The 15,879-nt window shown below is 43.7% G+C and overlaps 1 protein-coding gene across 2 annotated transcripts in view; it reads left to right on the top strand.

Moving 5' to 3' along the window:
• The window catches only part of KLHL12 (kelch like family member 12), a 621,505-nt gene that overhangs the window by 73,345 nt on the left and 532,281 nt on the right, over positions 1–15,879 (top strand). For both annotated transcript variants that reach the window (XM_086923076.1, XM_086923077.1), the window contains exons 3-4: positions 2,250–2,403; positions 4,150–4,367. In XM_086923076.1, the coding sequence (XP_086779202.1) occupies positions 2,250–2,403; positions 4,150–4,367 (372 nt within the window). The remainder of the gene's footprint in view (positions 1–2,249; positions 2,404–4,149; positions 4,368–15,879) is intronic.

Below are 15,879 nucleotides of genomic sequence, written 5' to 3'. Positions count from 1 at the left end.
TGTGCGTAACAGCTGGAGTCTCCCGTAGTTATGGGACAGGCTGGGAGCTACGGCTCACACCAGCGATTGCCCCGGTGTTGGACTCCCGACTCCTCCGAGTCAGCGGCGGCAAAGTTTTCCGCGTCCGATATCAATGGCAGGCTTCTCGACTCGTCAGAAGCGGCAAGGAAGCTTTCCTGGCGGCTCACCGTGAAGAAACAGGGCAGACTAACAAAGAGCGGCCCGGGGAGACTCTCTCAATCCACCTCCGCCTTTGTCCTAGGATCCTGCTGGGAATTCTTCTCTATACGGGTGCACAGGAACAGCTTGGTGGAAGGCCGTGTGGATACTAGAATATCCGACACCCTTCTTCATTCAAGTACCGCCTATATAGGCGTATTGTAATTGCGTTATGCAACCACTACTCTGAGTTGCAGAACGCTCTTCCCGCTTGGCCTTCTGGGAGTTGTAGTCCGTTGAAGTCGCGGATGTCTTTTCCCTGTCGGTGCAGGGATTTCCTGACACTACCCCTACACTGTTACCCCGCGGTGCAGCCACAGGACAGTGGCTACATTGCCCGTGTCTGCCCCGCAACACGTTGTTCTTGCCATGGAGGTTTCCCACAACCGGGTGCAGTTAATAAGTACAGGGACCCAAAGATATGTGGCATCGCAGAATAAGAACGGACGTGGTACAGGTAGGCCTTTTTGTATTTATTTATTAGTTTTCACTTTTATATAGCGCAAACTTTACCCGCAGGTATCAGAGCGCTTACAAATCAGCATGCTTATAACAAGCAAGACTAGCACTCTATATTACTTCCAACTTTGCTTAGCATAAGCAACAGCTAACCATTCACAAACAATGTTTATATACCAATTGCAAATTTAAAAAAATAATTAATGCAAAGCATTGTCATTTACAATGCCAGTAACACAAACTTTAATGCTGCGAGACCTATTGCATTGTAAATGCTTGTTATTCTGACTTTATTCGTTTTTCACACGTTAGGAATTGAGGAAGTTGAACAAGAGAAATAAGTACTCCCCTCGTGTTGGATATCCATTCTTTTGGTCTCCAGTCTTTCTGTCATAACTAAGACTTATCGTCCGTTTACATATTTGTAACTTTGGTGTAAATATCTGTTTAGTTTGAGGTTAGCAGATGAAGTGGAAAGACTGTGGTTGACACGTTTGGATGGACTGACAAGTTCCTTGAGAGTTAACATGAGAAGCTATGGCAAATGTTATGTGACTGTTAATAAATAACTTGATGCTGTTTTATCTGCAGCGTGAATCATTTCTGAATTCACATGCTGTGCATTTATTTACCATCTGCTTGCTGGTTAAAGAATTCTCGCCTATGTTTTTTTTTTTGCATTTTTTTTTTTTGCCCTCTGGCCTCGTCTAGCACCATTTGATGCTATGTCATTTCCCTTGTAATGCCAGATGTATGTCTCAAAAGCCCCTGTGTGTGGTTGGTGTCTTAGTATTCAGTTTTCCGCTATTGGGTCTGGAGACAAAATGGAGGATTAGAGAGTTTTATTGACGGATCGTCGAAGTAAAGTTTGAAAAAATTAGCAGAACACCAAAAGATACCAAAGATTTGGGGATAAATGCTGGTGTGACCACTTTTTGCTTGCAAACCACAACCGGATAGACAACTTAACAGTTGTAGAATGTGTAGCCAGGCATTCTGGACCGTCTGGGGAGGTGGGGAACACACCCTTTGGATTTTGTCCAAGGTGCGATCACAAGTTAGTATAAATGGATTCCCGCAAAGTCTGCATCTTTTTGCACCATAGCTCCAAGTTTTGTAAACCCTGTTCCAAGTGCCGAGAAAAAAACACTGAAGGTTTGGGAGAAACAGAGGAGGCCACGCTACGCAATGATGACATCACAGCAGAAGCAGATCACTCTCTTGGTCTGTCCAACAACGAAGATGAAAATACCCAGGCAACTGAGTTGGTGCAAGGTAAGAGGTCAGACCTGAAGAAAGCGTACTCAACCTTGAGAGGCTGGAAGCAGTGAGGAACCTGTCAAAAGCGGTCAACCTAAGCAGCAAAACTAATCCTACAGGTAAGTAACCATATCATGATAAATTGTGAAGGAGGGCAATTTAAGACCCAAACATATGATACTTTGGGTAGTAATATTTGCATTTTCTCTGAAATGGCTTCAGTTTTTCTGTTTTCTGTGATGATGGCATCCTTTACCACTGATGAAAGCCTGCCCTTGCCTAATATGCCTGATTTAAATATATTTTTCTAGCTTTCAGAAAAGGGAAAACCGTTTGTGGATATACAGGGCCTCACCGCTGCCACCATGGAAATTCTCCTGGATTTTGTCTACACTGAGACTGTGCATGTAACAGTAGAAAACGTGCAGGAGTTACTGCCAGCTGCATGTTTGCTTCAGCTGAAAGGTAAGTATACCTCACAAAGCATAATTGGAAGTGTTGGGTTTACTCCTCAGAATGGATGTCCTAGTATGACTGCAATTGAGAAAGGTATTACCGCAGGAGCATTGCAATAATCTTGTAAGAGTGGAACTGAAACGGTTAATTCTTGGTGCTTGTTTTACTATATGATTTGGGTTGATGTTTCTGCTGAAGAGTGGTTTTGATAGCATCATTGTAAGCAGTACAGTTACTGCAGCCTAGTGGGGTTGCCATGTGGCTACATAGTATAAGCACACAGGATTAGAGGGTGGTTAATACCAGATTGTCTTTTCCATGACCTTATGGAAGGGATGGCATTGGTTTTAAACGTAGCTAGCACAGCATGACTAGTCTTACTGAAGGGTGACTGCTGGCAATGCATAGTTCTCTTTTCTCTGCAAGATATTACGTTTTTCTTGGGTTTGAATTCACCTGTAATTTTGTAATGGAGCCAGTGTCAAGAATAGAATTCTGTTGAACTAATTCTTTTTTTTTTTTTTTAATAAATGTATTTTTATTTTTAGTTACGGAGTACATACACTAAACAGTACTACAATTGTTGGCAGCGTCAAAACTTTGCCATCGTCAATATAACCATTTTGCTTTCGTAACAACTGTACTTCCTTCCCCCCTTTGGGTCTAAAAGTAATGAACGACTGTGCGGGCCCTCTATCTGGGTCCCTCCTCATAGCTACCCACAGTAGTCTCCCGAGTTATTTGTGGGGTGAGTTGTCGCGTATCCTCCCCTATATCAAGCCTAAAGTGTAGTCGCCATCGTCTGGCCACATCCCTCTTGTCCACTACCATTCCTAGGGAGAGGAAGTTTAGTTGGGCCCTAGTAATGTCCACCTCACTTGGGATTCCTAGCACAACAAATCTTGGTTCGACCGGCAGTGTCACTCCTAGTACTGTCCCTAAGGTCACGATTATCTTCGCCCAGTATGCCTGCAACTCGGTACTTGCCCATATTGTATGGAAGAAATCACTTATAATCGCTTTGAGTGTACGCTAGTAAGGTGACTCTGCCCTCCCATTTTGTATAGTTTGTCTTGATCATAGTAAATTCTATGTAGTACATTATATTGTATGAGATGTAACCTTGCCTTAATAACTTCCTCTGGGATGCATCAATGCTGCCTCCCAATCAATGTCTTCAAATGGCCCAACATTATTCTCCCATCTAGCCCGCAACCCTCCCAGTCCATCTGGCATGTTATTGCTAATGGTTTTGTATGTGTAGGAGATGGCCTTATCTACCAGTTCTTCCTGTAGGACCCTTCCCTCAAGTGGGGCGTAATCCGGGAGATGCTCGCATTGAATACCCTCTGCCTGCCATGCGTGATGCATTTGTGCATACTTGATAATTTGGGATTTGTGCAGGTTGAATTCCTGGCTAAGCATCGTCCATGTTTTGAGTTCCCCCTTATCTATGATGCCTCCTATTGTGGAGATGCCCAGAAGATCCCAGGCCTCAAACCCTTTTAGTTTGTGTTACTTGAATCTACTCCCTTAGTCCCTTCCCAGTAAAGAACTAATTCTTAAACAGACAATAACAGACGTTGTCAAAAAATATTGCACATTTGAACATAATGAAAAATGGGTGTTTGTAGATGGATGGTTGCATCTGAATACATTGTGAATCACTATGGTTTTCATATTTTGGTTGGCGGGCTGCAGTAGTTGCCCCTCTTTTTAACCTACTTATATATTTTTTCTGCTGTTTTTCAATAGGTGTGAAACGAGCTTGCTGTGAATTTCTGGAAAGCCAGCTAGATCCGTCGAACTGTTTGGGGATTCGTGATTTTGCGGAGACCCACAACTGTGTAGATCTGATGCAGGCCGCCGAGGTGTTCAGCCAGAAGCATTTTCCTGAGGTTGTGCAGCATGAAGAGTTCATCCTCCTGCATCAGGAGGAAGTGGAGAAACTCATCAAGTGTGATGAAATTCAGGTGATCTACCCACTCTTGACTCTTCTTTAATGCTATCGCATTGGTGTCTGTGTCTCTTTCTCTTTTGGATCACTGAGCAAACAGTAGTGTTCAGCTTTCACACAAGTGACCCAGGAAGGTTTGTTTTCGGAATTACCTTGGCTTTTTCCCAACCCATCAGGTTAACCATTTAGAACAGGAAACCCTACTGCTAGACCTATTATTGTGCTCGCCACAACAACAGGTACGTTTCCAGAAGAAGAAATAAAAAATCTTATTTTGTCAACACTTTGAATGTTGAAAAATATTAGGGAAAGGGTTTGAAATTTCATTTTGTGTGTGTGTTTTCGTTCGTTCACTGAAAATAAAGTAAGGGTTAAAGCGGCATTATAGTTAGTTATAATTTACTCAGCTAACTACAACTTATACCCTTGTCATGCACCGCTGATGACCAAACTGTGTTTTCTTTTTTACTCCCAGTACCCCGATGCAAGCTTTCAACCCATGCTACTGCAAAACCATGGAGTTTTCTCTATTAAGAAAAAACACAAAGGTTACAGGGATGTAATAGTTCGACTCCGATTTCACTCATCCAAATCCATTGAAATTTTGCAGTTTTGGTTACCTGAGCTAACGATAACTCAAGCCCTTGCAATGGACTACTTATGATCTCATATATTACATCATTCATGACATCTCAAATGACATTACTGATATCTCAAATGACCTCACTGATGACATCATCCAATGATTGTGTTTTCTAAAAGTTTCTGAATGTTAAACATATAGACTAAGGTACCACAAAAGTTAAATTAGTATACTTTATGAATGATTCCATTTTTAACAGACATTATATGAGTGGCTCTCTGTGTGAGTGGGTGGGTGAATGGGTGAATATGTGGGTGTGAGAGTAGTGGTGTGGGTGAATGAGTGGCTGTTTTGGTGAGTGAATGGGTGTGTCAGTGGCTGTATGGGTGGGCGGGTGAGTGGATGTGTGAGTGACTATGGGCGAGCAAGTGGGTGCAGGTCAGATTGACTGTAAGAATGAGTGACTAGGTGTGTGGCTGTATGGATGACTGAGTGGCTGTTTGAGTGGGAGTTTGTTAAGTGAGTTGGTGAATGAGTGGCTGTGTTGGAGAGTGAGTGTCTGTTTGAATGGCTGTATGGGCGAGTGAGCAGATGTGGGAGTGCTTGCATGGATGTGTAAATGGCTTTGAGTGCTTGTATGGGAGAGTGGTTGTATGGGTGAATAAGTAGGTGTTTGAGTAGCTGTATGGGTGAGTATGTGGCTGTTTTAGTAGCTGTATGGGTGAGTGAGTGGTTGAATGAGTAAGTGGGGGTGTGAAGGGCCCTATGGATGAGTGAGTGGTTGTGTAAGTACTTATATGGGTCTGTGAATGGGTATGTGAGTGGTTGTGTGGATGTGTGAGTGGGTGTATGTGAGGTTGTAAAGGAGTGTGTGATTCTGTGGATTATGTCACAGTAATGTAATTTGAGATGTCATCCACTACATCCCTGGAAGGAATCTGCGTTCCTCCGGGAAATTGCTTTTGTCAGCCCCTCGTGTGCGAAGAGCTAAATGGGGTGGCAGGGCTTTCTCCACTTTAGCTCCCAAATGGTGGAATGATCTTCCTTTGGATCTCAGGTCCCTACCTTCCCTGCAGACATTTCGCGGTGCCTTAAAAACCCGCCTCTTCTTGCAGGCCTATGTGTAATGATGATTGATTCAGACTTTTGATATTATTGTTAGGCGCCTTGATACCTGCGGGTCATTGTTTTGCGCATTATACATTTTTATCAATCAATCAATCATCCGGGCCAGGCCAGCCAAGATGGCGGATGTGGATCCCTGAAGCTCTGGTCACCTGCTGTTCATCGGCAAACACCCTGGCATGAAGCCCCATCTGATGACCGCTGGGCGTTAAATGTTGCTGTCTGCAGCCTCGCCTGAGCTGGAGTCTCTGGGGGCTCGCTGCCATCCCTGCAAATTGTACGAGTCTGCCTGCGGTAATAGCCTGCCTTTGGGGCCAAGTTGCATGGGCTGCGGGTTGCTGACCGGCGGCCCCAGGTATCCACCCACCACAGTGGTTGGCTCTTCGGTCTCTGAGAGAACTGGCTGCTCTTCATCAGAGACACACTGTGAAACCTGGGCCCTCTTCCAGTGACACGACCATGCCATCTATCCTGTGAGGTCCAGGACATCCAGGTTGTCTGCTGCGACCTCGCAGGCCCAAAAGTCCGACCACCATCTGCTCAACTCTGACACTATCTGTTCCCCTGGCCTGCTTGCCTCTTTTCCAGTGAATTCTATCCCTCCCATCTGAGCGATCAAGTGGGGACTGTCTGCGCTCAAGGGTCTAACCGCCTGCAGCAGTCTGCTGCTGTCCCGCATGGGACGCCCCTAAGGCAATTCTGGCACTCACGCTCACCTGTGTTGCAGTTTCCGGACCTGCAGCCAGACGCCCCCTCCTGTGGCGGCTAGCTCCAATCCCAGCAGGGGCCGGCCACTCCTCACCGAAGGTACGACTCAGCTTCCGGACACCCACCTTGTGGCGCAGTACAGGAGATTGGCCTGGGAGGTCCAAACCAACCAGGTGAGCGCCCAACCCACACCTGGCACACGATGGGTGACTGCCTTCAGGTTTTCTTTGGGGCCTGACGGCCTGCTTTGGCTTGCTTCTTCCCTATATGGGTTGCCCCTGAGGCCCCTGGCCATCTAGGACCTCTGCCTCCTGCACAAGGGTGACCCCCCTTTCTATAGACGACTCCCTGGCTTAGAGGGCCCCTCCCCCACTGCATCAGCGTTCATATCGGGACGTACAGAGAGAAGCCCTTCCCATATTTTGTGGTTGGGGGCCTCTGTTGACTGGGTGTCTGAGTGCTGCCGGACATCTAACCTTCGCCTGGCCCCATGTGGGCTATCACACTTCTGCTGGCGGCCCTCTTGCCTCTGCACCCCCATCAAGGCATGCGGTGAAGCCGAAGTATCTACTACCTGTGTAGTTGCACCAAGTTGTCCCAAAGTGAGATGCAGCTGTCAGCCCTGTATCTAGCTGAGATGATGAGGGAAGCGAACAGCGGACCTACATCCACACCTCACCAGGAGCTCCCCCCTCATGCAGCTGCACCATCTCTGAACCGACTCAACACACTTTGCCTGTCATCTCTCATGCCCACCAGGCAGTTCCAGCTCTGTTTTAGTCTATGTTCCTCTGAGGCAAACCTTTTTAACGCTTAACAACATGGGCAGACTCCGTACGATCACCCTGGCCCCAGCCTCAAAGGCTGCCCCTCTGCCCAGTGCTGTTCCTGACACGCCACTGGGCGGCTCCACCCAGATGACTCCTACATTGGATAAACTTTTTTTAAAAAAAATCTTTTTATTGAACATAACAGCTCCATTAAAATACACATTGTAGTGTAGTTCCTAGTTTCCCACTAGGCCCTGCGCATTGGAATAACATAAACAGTAGTATCGACGTGGAACTGCTTATATTCCAGGCCTCCACTGACTATGCTAAACTTAATTGGGTTGTGTTACCAACTAGCTCAGAGGTCACTGGAAACTTTCTTCTCTGCATAGGAAGTGATCAGCTTCCTTGGCACAGACAAGAAGGGATTCAGCTTTCCAACAACCGTGCAACATGACAACTTTGCTCCTCAGATCAAGAGTCGATCTCTAGGGTCGTGTGAAACAATAGACATAGATTTCACTCAGTCAGTCTAGTGCAGTTTACTTTCACAGTATGTAGAGAATAGAGAGACGGACGTGTATCAATAAAGGTTAACATTTATTGAACAGTCTTTCTTCTCATACAAGAGAAATGTATTGCCACAATTGCAATAACTGTTATTATGAAAAGTACGTACAGTAAGATAAGTATTGCGAAATAGAACTGTAAAAGCATTGATATGGTTTCTTAGCCATACAATGGTTTAAAAGTAATAAAACATATATACAGTCATATATACATTAGGCTAACATACTCAACTGGTGCTTCTAACTAAGCCTACCCCAGTGTGCCTGACCTAAGCCTAACACGTGAGAAGGGGAGTAAGTAAGTAGCTTAAGTTAAGTTGGTTTTGCCAAGGTTTGTTTCAAGAATTCTCATCTAAGGGTTTAGTCAACACCATACCTCTGAATAGAATGATGGAGGATTGGTATCTCCTTCAGGGGTCTCTCTCGATATCCCAGTCACCCGCGAGGGTAAACTGGAAGCGCCGGGACTGGATTTCTCTGCACGAGAAAGGCAGCGGCTTCTCTCAGCGCGTCGAGGAAGGAGGGGTGACAGCGTCCGCGGGCAGCTGGGCTGGATGTCTTCGCAGAGGACGGCTGCACGGCTCCTCAAGCGTACTGAACCATAGTTCGCGCTGTAGCGGCGATAATGGTAATCAGCAGCTTCACCACCACAGGATAGCAGGCTGCAGCGACAGAGTGCTAGTTTTTACCAACACGGGGTCATGCAGGCAGCTGGCATCAGCAACAGGTTCGCTCACAGCTAACAGCTCACAGCTTCGCCTTGCTTAAGGCAACGTTGGTAATATTTATACCTGACAGGTGCCGGGTTTGACGCAAGTTTGCTGGACATAAGACGTCAATTAAAGATGTCACTAGGAAGTGACAGTTATCAGTTGCTCATTAGAGTTCCATTACTAATCAAAACATAGCAAGCGGGGATTTCCAGGTTTGCTAAGTTTTTATCTTGTTGAAGAACTCGGAGTGTTATCTAGGAATATCAGATAGTGACTGCTGCTCTGTCATTGCACTAATTGGTCGCAAAGGAAGTAGCAGAGAGTCATGCTGGAATGTGGCTCTGTTCGTGTGAGGCCAGAGATGACTTTTCAGAAAATCGCATTTGAACGGTTATGCCAATATAGGGATTAAATGGATTTATAGCCGAATAGGGGCATAAGGTCACAGTATCGATCAGGAACCTAGATAAGCACGCAACACCCACTCCACGTATACATGTCCATCAAAATAACTAAAACTAAGCAATTAGATGTATGTGTAACATTGCCCACCCCAAAATACATAAATGCATTCGAAATAGGCGTACTTGCAATACATGGAATTTAGGTACCGTACGTTTTTTAAAGCATAGTAATCATTCAAAGAATTATTGCATTTGAAATGAATGAACGATTATGCAAAAGGAATTACACATGAAGTATCTCTGACAGAAGAAATGCGAGATAAATCATCACATAAAAATGCATTGTAATAACATGTGTGCTAGAGGCTGGTGTTATGTTATGTCTCTAGATGTGTTTAGAAATAGAAGTGTGAAGCTTCTGTTCTCTAAGAATAGTTTTTACGTTAAGCAAAGAATTATTCGTGCCAAAAAGAGAGGGTCAATATTTAAAAAAAAAAAAAATTCCAATTCAAAGAAAAATAGATTTCCAAAGCTCCTGGCAGTTTTTGTTGATCAAAACTGAAGGCCGAATTCAGAGTTCATGGGAACGCTGTGTGTCGGAAAGCTTCTCAAAAGTTATTGTTTCTCTATGGGTGAGAACATCGTATCAGACAGGCTCGCAAAGAATTGGTCTACAAAATCAGGTGATAGTTCAACCAAATTAGATAGCGCTGTAACTTGGCAGGTGTGAGAATGATTGCTGTCATCGAAGGCAGGACCAGCAATGCTCACAGAACGTTGTACCTGGATGATGTTGCTTTTGTCACTCGCTCCACTGTTACCACTTGGCTGTAGTACAGGAGTCTCCACGAATGCCGTCATCAGGATTGGTAGCCGCTGGGGACAACACAATGCGTGAGCCGTTATTGGACTGAGCAAAGTATCGACGTCCATTGGTACTGCTGATAGAAGTGAAAGACAGATGTCCAACACGCATTCCTCGCCGCAAAGCATACATCGTAGCACAGGTAAAATGCAATTTTGCCATATCGGTCTGAATGAAAGGAACCAGGTCATGTTTAGATCTCTCAGCCTGGCCAATCCGAGGACGTTAGCTATCCTGTCCCTGTAGCGCATTGCTAGGATTGTCTCTTCCATTCCCATGGGAGCTATGTCTGAGCCGAGGCTTGCCATAACGTAGCAGGAGGGTCAAAAATAGAATCCCTGCAACGAGTCCCAAAAATAGTGGAATGCCGCCAAAGATGGAGTGCACAAAATTAGGAAAGATTCCCAAAATTGCCTGGAAGGGTGTTAGCAGTCCCGTAAAGACTGTCTTAAATATGCCTGGGATGCTTGTTGCACTAGACATGTTAAGGAGTTGGCTGAACATTTCTACGAAATGCACGGGGCAATTTGTTGATAAAAGGTCATGGACTTCAGTAGCCGTCCTTGCGACTAGAAGATCATACGTCTCTTTAGATGACGTTATAGGCACTGTTGTCTGTAAAAGTACAGATTTCATTTTGCTTAATGTATCAATTCGTATAGAATAGAGATTCAGACGAGGCCAGAGGGGAGTCACTATGTCTGGAGGCCCGCTCGGGAACAATGCTTGCATACAACATTTGACCATGGACGTTACTTGTACTAGATAACTTTTCCCTGGCGCGAGGCCACAGCACCTGTGATCCGTTCTAAGAATGTAACTCCCGTTTGCGAGTTGCATAAAGAAGGGCTCTATCTGAGTTGCAGGTGTGACTAGCTGGTGGCATGAAAGGTTGTTTGAATTTCCATCACATGCTCCGTGTAAATTAATACCCTGACACAAAAGTATACCGCTTAGTGAGTGTTTACAGTTGTCACCACTAAGAAATACATTTTTGTCACTGTCACTATAGCAAGAATGAGTGTATGGTAATTTCCATTCGGATTTTACATATCCCTTACCCAATTGTTCATACTGGCCAGCAGGTATGTACTCAAGGCATTTATGAAATCGGAAAGTTGTTATCGGAATTGTGATAATTCCGTGTATTATCCATTCAATGACAGGGCTCTCTGACATTGTCAATGGTAATCTCTCGAGTTTCTCGGTGCTCAAGATTGTATAGTCTGCTCCTTTCTGCGCCAAACTGATCTGTTTATCAGTAAGGTTAAAAATGGAAAATAATGACGTTGTGTTGATTAAACGCCAAGGCACATAGCCTGAACGAAGATTTTGCAGCGTCCAGCCTAATTCTATAATAGAGCGTAATTGAGACTGGCCATGTTGTAACATAAGCAAACCTCTGTCTATCACATCAAAGGCAGAGGATACAATATTGTCCAAAGAATATATTCTGGAAGACAGAGTCATTAACCCATTGTCTACCACAGAAAGTGATTTCTCCAAATTAATACGATCAATTTCTCGTATTTTTTCAGCAGTTTCAATTTGCTTTACTTTCCAAGCCTCGTTGTAAGCAGCATAGATACTGGTCGCTATGAAACGCTTTTGACGCTGTTTGCGTGGTCCAAGAATGAAATCGCGCAAATCAGCACCATCTTTTAATAAAGACAAGTGTTGCTTAATTTCAGCCAGTGTGGATGTAGTTAGCCATTCTAGGCAGAGTTTCCCTACACTGTATGTTGTTATAATCCCTGGATGTTGTCTCTGGGAGTATCTTGAGTCTAATCTGGTCATTTTTAAACCCTGTGTTTTATTCAGGAATCTATCTTGACAGCTATTTGTGTCTGTAGGCCAGATTAACCACTTTTTCCAATCAGGATGTGTTCTGTTGAAATGTAAAATGTGTGACACGTCTAACTCAATATCAGCTGTTGCATTTTCAGGTATTGGCTTTGGTATAGACGGTGTTTTCATTTCTTTGATCTTAGCTAGGCCAAGACAAGATGTTTGGTGTACAGTGTCATTTAAGAATAACATTTGTTCTGGTATCATGCAGGTTCTAAAAAGTGCTTCAATGCCTTGCACCTGCCAATCTTTTGTACCCCAAATGGTTTTCGTTTCAATATTATTTTTCCAATAATCAAAACCAAATGTCATCATTTTGTCATAAAATGCTTCTGAATATATCAATTTAGAATTTGTTAGCATTGTTTTCATTCCTGTTTTATCTAACAGTTTGTAATAAAACGTTTCTGCATCACTGGTGTTAAACCCTGAAAAATATTTGAATTTCTCAAAAAATGCTTTAGAACTGCTTTTAGGTGGTGTAGAACAATGTTCCCATTGATTATACATAAAAACATTTCTAGGCTGTGCAGATTTATGCAAGTAATGATCCCCATAATGGGTGTAACAGAATAACTGCTCATAACTAGATGAACCTTGTAAATAATCATGATCTGTGAATCTAGCTGACATTACTAAATCAGACATCATGTCATTAATACTGTTAAAGTCCCAATCATCAGAGAATGTACTTGGTGTCACAAAGTCACTTAAGGAAACCTTTAGTTGATGAGGATACTTCAGGATTTCGACCGGACCATAGATCTCATAGTCTGTTTTCTCCCATACTACCCCACCAGGTATTGGAATTGCTGTGACATTTACTGTTGACAGTTCTCTTTTCTTCACGTGGGATGATCTGTGTGGTTTCAGGACTCGGTTGATGTTCTGTCTTGCTGTGTCCATTCAATTGTAATGAACTTCCCTAAAATTAAAACTAAAATTAGGCAGAGTAGGAGTATGAATACCCCTGTGATAATCCAATGCTCAATCAACGGTGAATCCAGATATAGTTCTTTGATTTGTTGAAGGAGTCCTGTTGTATTTACTTTAGAATACTTTTTTGTTTCTGGCATCACTTCGGGGTCGTTTAAATCTTCAGAGAAGTTGTCGAAGTTGATGAAATAACCAGAGGCAGTTCTGTCAATTGATGGGATTGTTCTTTCAATCTGTCTCTCGGTAGCACTTTCTGATGCCACATCATTGTAGACTGGTGTTGTTTCTTGACGAACTGTTTCAATCTGTGTTTCAAGAGGCACGAGTTCCATGGCATTATTGCATAGTCCTTCATTGTGCACTGCAGGCTGATCGAATGTGATTAGTCTTTCAGTTTGAACCTCTTGGATTGTTGCAAGTTTGGGTATTCTGTTGTTTCTTGGGAGTCCACTGGGCCTACTGTTGATTATAGGCCACATGCTTGTGGTTTTACCAAGTCGATGGACACGACTCTGTTCTCCTTTTTACCAGCAAGGGGCGGTAGCACAACTGATCTTGTTCCGGTGACTGCTAAGACAGGTACTGCTTTTCTGTAAGAAGGCCCAAATTCCTTCTTAACCGCGATCTTTTCTCTGACTAGATCCCCATTCTTTGGAATCCAGACAGGCCTTGCTGGGGCTGTTGCGGGTGGTGCCTCGTCAGTGGTACTTGGCTGTTGCTTTAACTTTATGTTGCTTAATGATTTTCTTGTTTCATTCAGTTCCTGTAAAACAGCCAAACGGTCTTTTACTTCAAACTGCGTTTTTTCTTCTTGTACCACTGACATCTGACTATCGAGGTCCTGAACGCTCATTCTAATTCCGAACAATAGTTCGTATGGGCTGAAACCTTTTAGAGAATTTCTTGGCATGTTGTTAAGACTAGTCTGGACACTTATTAAATGTTTGACCCACCCAGCGCCTGAACCTAATACCTTCGCTGTTATAGATTGCTTTATGTCACAGCTTTTTCTTTCTACCACACTTGTGCGATGGACAAGAATACCGCAACCCAATTCCCATGCTAGCCATGGCCCCCCCATAAGCTCGAGAGCTGAAAGCAGGACCCTGGTCAGAATGGAACGTGGTAATTGCGTATGTGCCGATATTGACTCGCAAATCTTTTATAACCGTTCCAGCGTCAGCCGAGCGCTGGAGGCCTCATTTTTTTTAAGTGCTTTTCGTCTAAACTATTAATAGGACGCAGGATGGGGTGTAGGCAGCGTTACGCTCTTTCTGACTGGTAGCCGGTAGCAAGGTTCGCTACTGCGATCCCTATTACAGTTTTCACAGTTGTTTGCATATATTTGGTGTTCTACACTCATTCCCGGCCACCAGAATACTGATTGTAATTCAGTCAGTGATTCCTTGATCTCTCTGTGCCTTAGACCCAAACCCATGTGTGCGTCTGCTATTAAAAATATTCTCCTGTTCATGTTTGGAATTACTCTATCCCCCACTCCAGGGATTCGAGCAAAAGGAACGGAGTTTGCATTGATTATGTATGCATAATTGAGTGGATAATTTACGGGTAGTGCTGCACAGTCGCCTTTTACGGTCGTTTTTACTGCCAGCATGGTTTCCCCGTCTATGTACTTATCTGTACGCTTTTTTGTGGCTATGGAAGCCGGGTTAGTTGCTTCCGCGGTGGCTGTATTAGCCAATGAATTCCCTGCAACGTGAACGCCATCACGTTGAAGACTCTGTGCGTGAATCACGTGAGTCTTTTGTAGTTCTTTACTTAAAAGAGCTACCTCGTTCCAGAGCTTTTTATGCTTTATTGTGGCACCTGTGTCATCTTTGTAGTCGTTTTCGATCCAACTCTGCAGTTTGTTATTGTAAGAATTGACGCAAAAATGAGAATCGCACACGATAAGTGTGGGGAATTCGCGTTCTGCATTTTCGAGCGCCATCTTTAAAGATCTGATTTCAGTTCTTTGAACCGAACAGTTTCTTACAGATTCAGTTTTTGTTACTTTCGGTCTGAATTTACCGCACAGCCAACGACCTTTAATGATCGCACATGCTGCATTGTAGGATTTGCTCTCTACATTAAAACGCTGTACAAAGCTATCTGTATAGATTATACAGGCATATTGTGGGAGAGGCAGGATTTCGATTGGCAGAGGATATTCTTCTTCATATTCTAAATCATTCAGTTCTTCGTATTGCGGGGCGAAATAGTATTTCACGTCTTCCGCTCCTAGAGAATCTATGCACTGTATCCATTTCGGATCCAGTGACACTGTAGGCAGGTTTACTGGGCTGAATAGCGCCTCGAAGGCGGATTCCGCTGTAAGGATATTAATCCGTTTGCCGTGTGCTAGTTCTCGTTCATTTGCTAATGCGATTTGCACTGCGTTCACAGTTCTTTCTGTGTGACTGAATGTTTTTTCTGCTTGTGTGTACAAGTGAGATTTAATTGAAATTGGTACCTTTTCTCCCTCATTAGAGGTTAGGTACGTGAATCCGCATCTTCCTGGGATGACTCGGATTACAAGATCGATAGTGTTGTCACGTGTATCTAATTTTGTTTTTGCTAACATGTCTGTTTGCAGTGATCTCAAAATTTCTGTGTGTTTTTGAGTCCAATTGATTTGTTTAAAATCAGGTTTAATTAGTTCGTAGAGAGGTTTAACCCTCTCTGCGTAATTTAGTATGTAAGTTCTTCCGAAATTCAGAAAACCTAGTATGGATTGTAAATTCTTCAGCGTTTTTGGAGCTTGGAGTACAGCGCACTTCTCTAAGAAGTTGTCCGCTAGGCTTTTCCCTTCACTTGATAATTCGTACCCTAAGAATAGTACTGTCAGATGGGCAATTCGGGACTTTTTAAAGTTGAATTTGTAACCCTCTGCTGCGAACCCAAGTATAATGGTGTTCACCCTTTTCAAATGAGTATCCAAGTCGTCGTCTGTGAGATAAATATCATCTACGTAAGACAATGCTTCATCATCATAGATTTGTAGTAA

This window comes from Lissotriton vulgaris, chromosome 5 (assembly GCF_964263255.1).
Source record: "Lissotriton vulgaris chromosome 5, aLisVul1.2, whole genome shotgun sequence".
Taxonomy (NCBI): Eukaryota; Metazoa; Chordata; class Amphibia; order Caudata; family Salamandridae; genus Lissotriton; species Lissotriton vulgaris.
The sequence above is the reverse complement of the archived record's forward strand: the minus strand, read 5'-3'. Positions and strand labels throughout refer to the sequence as shown.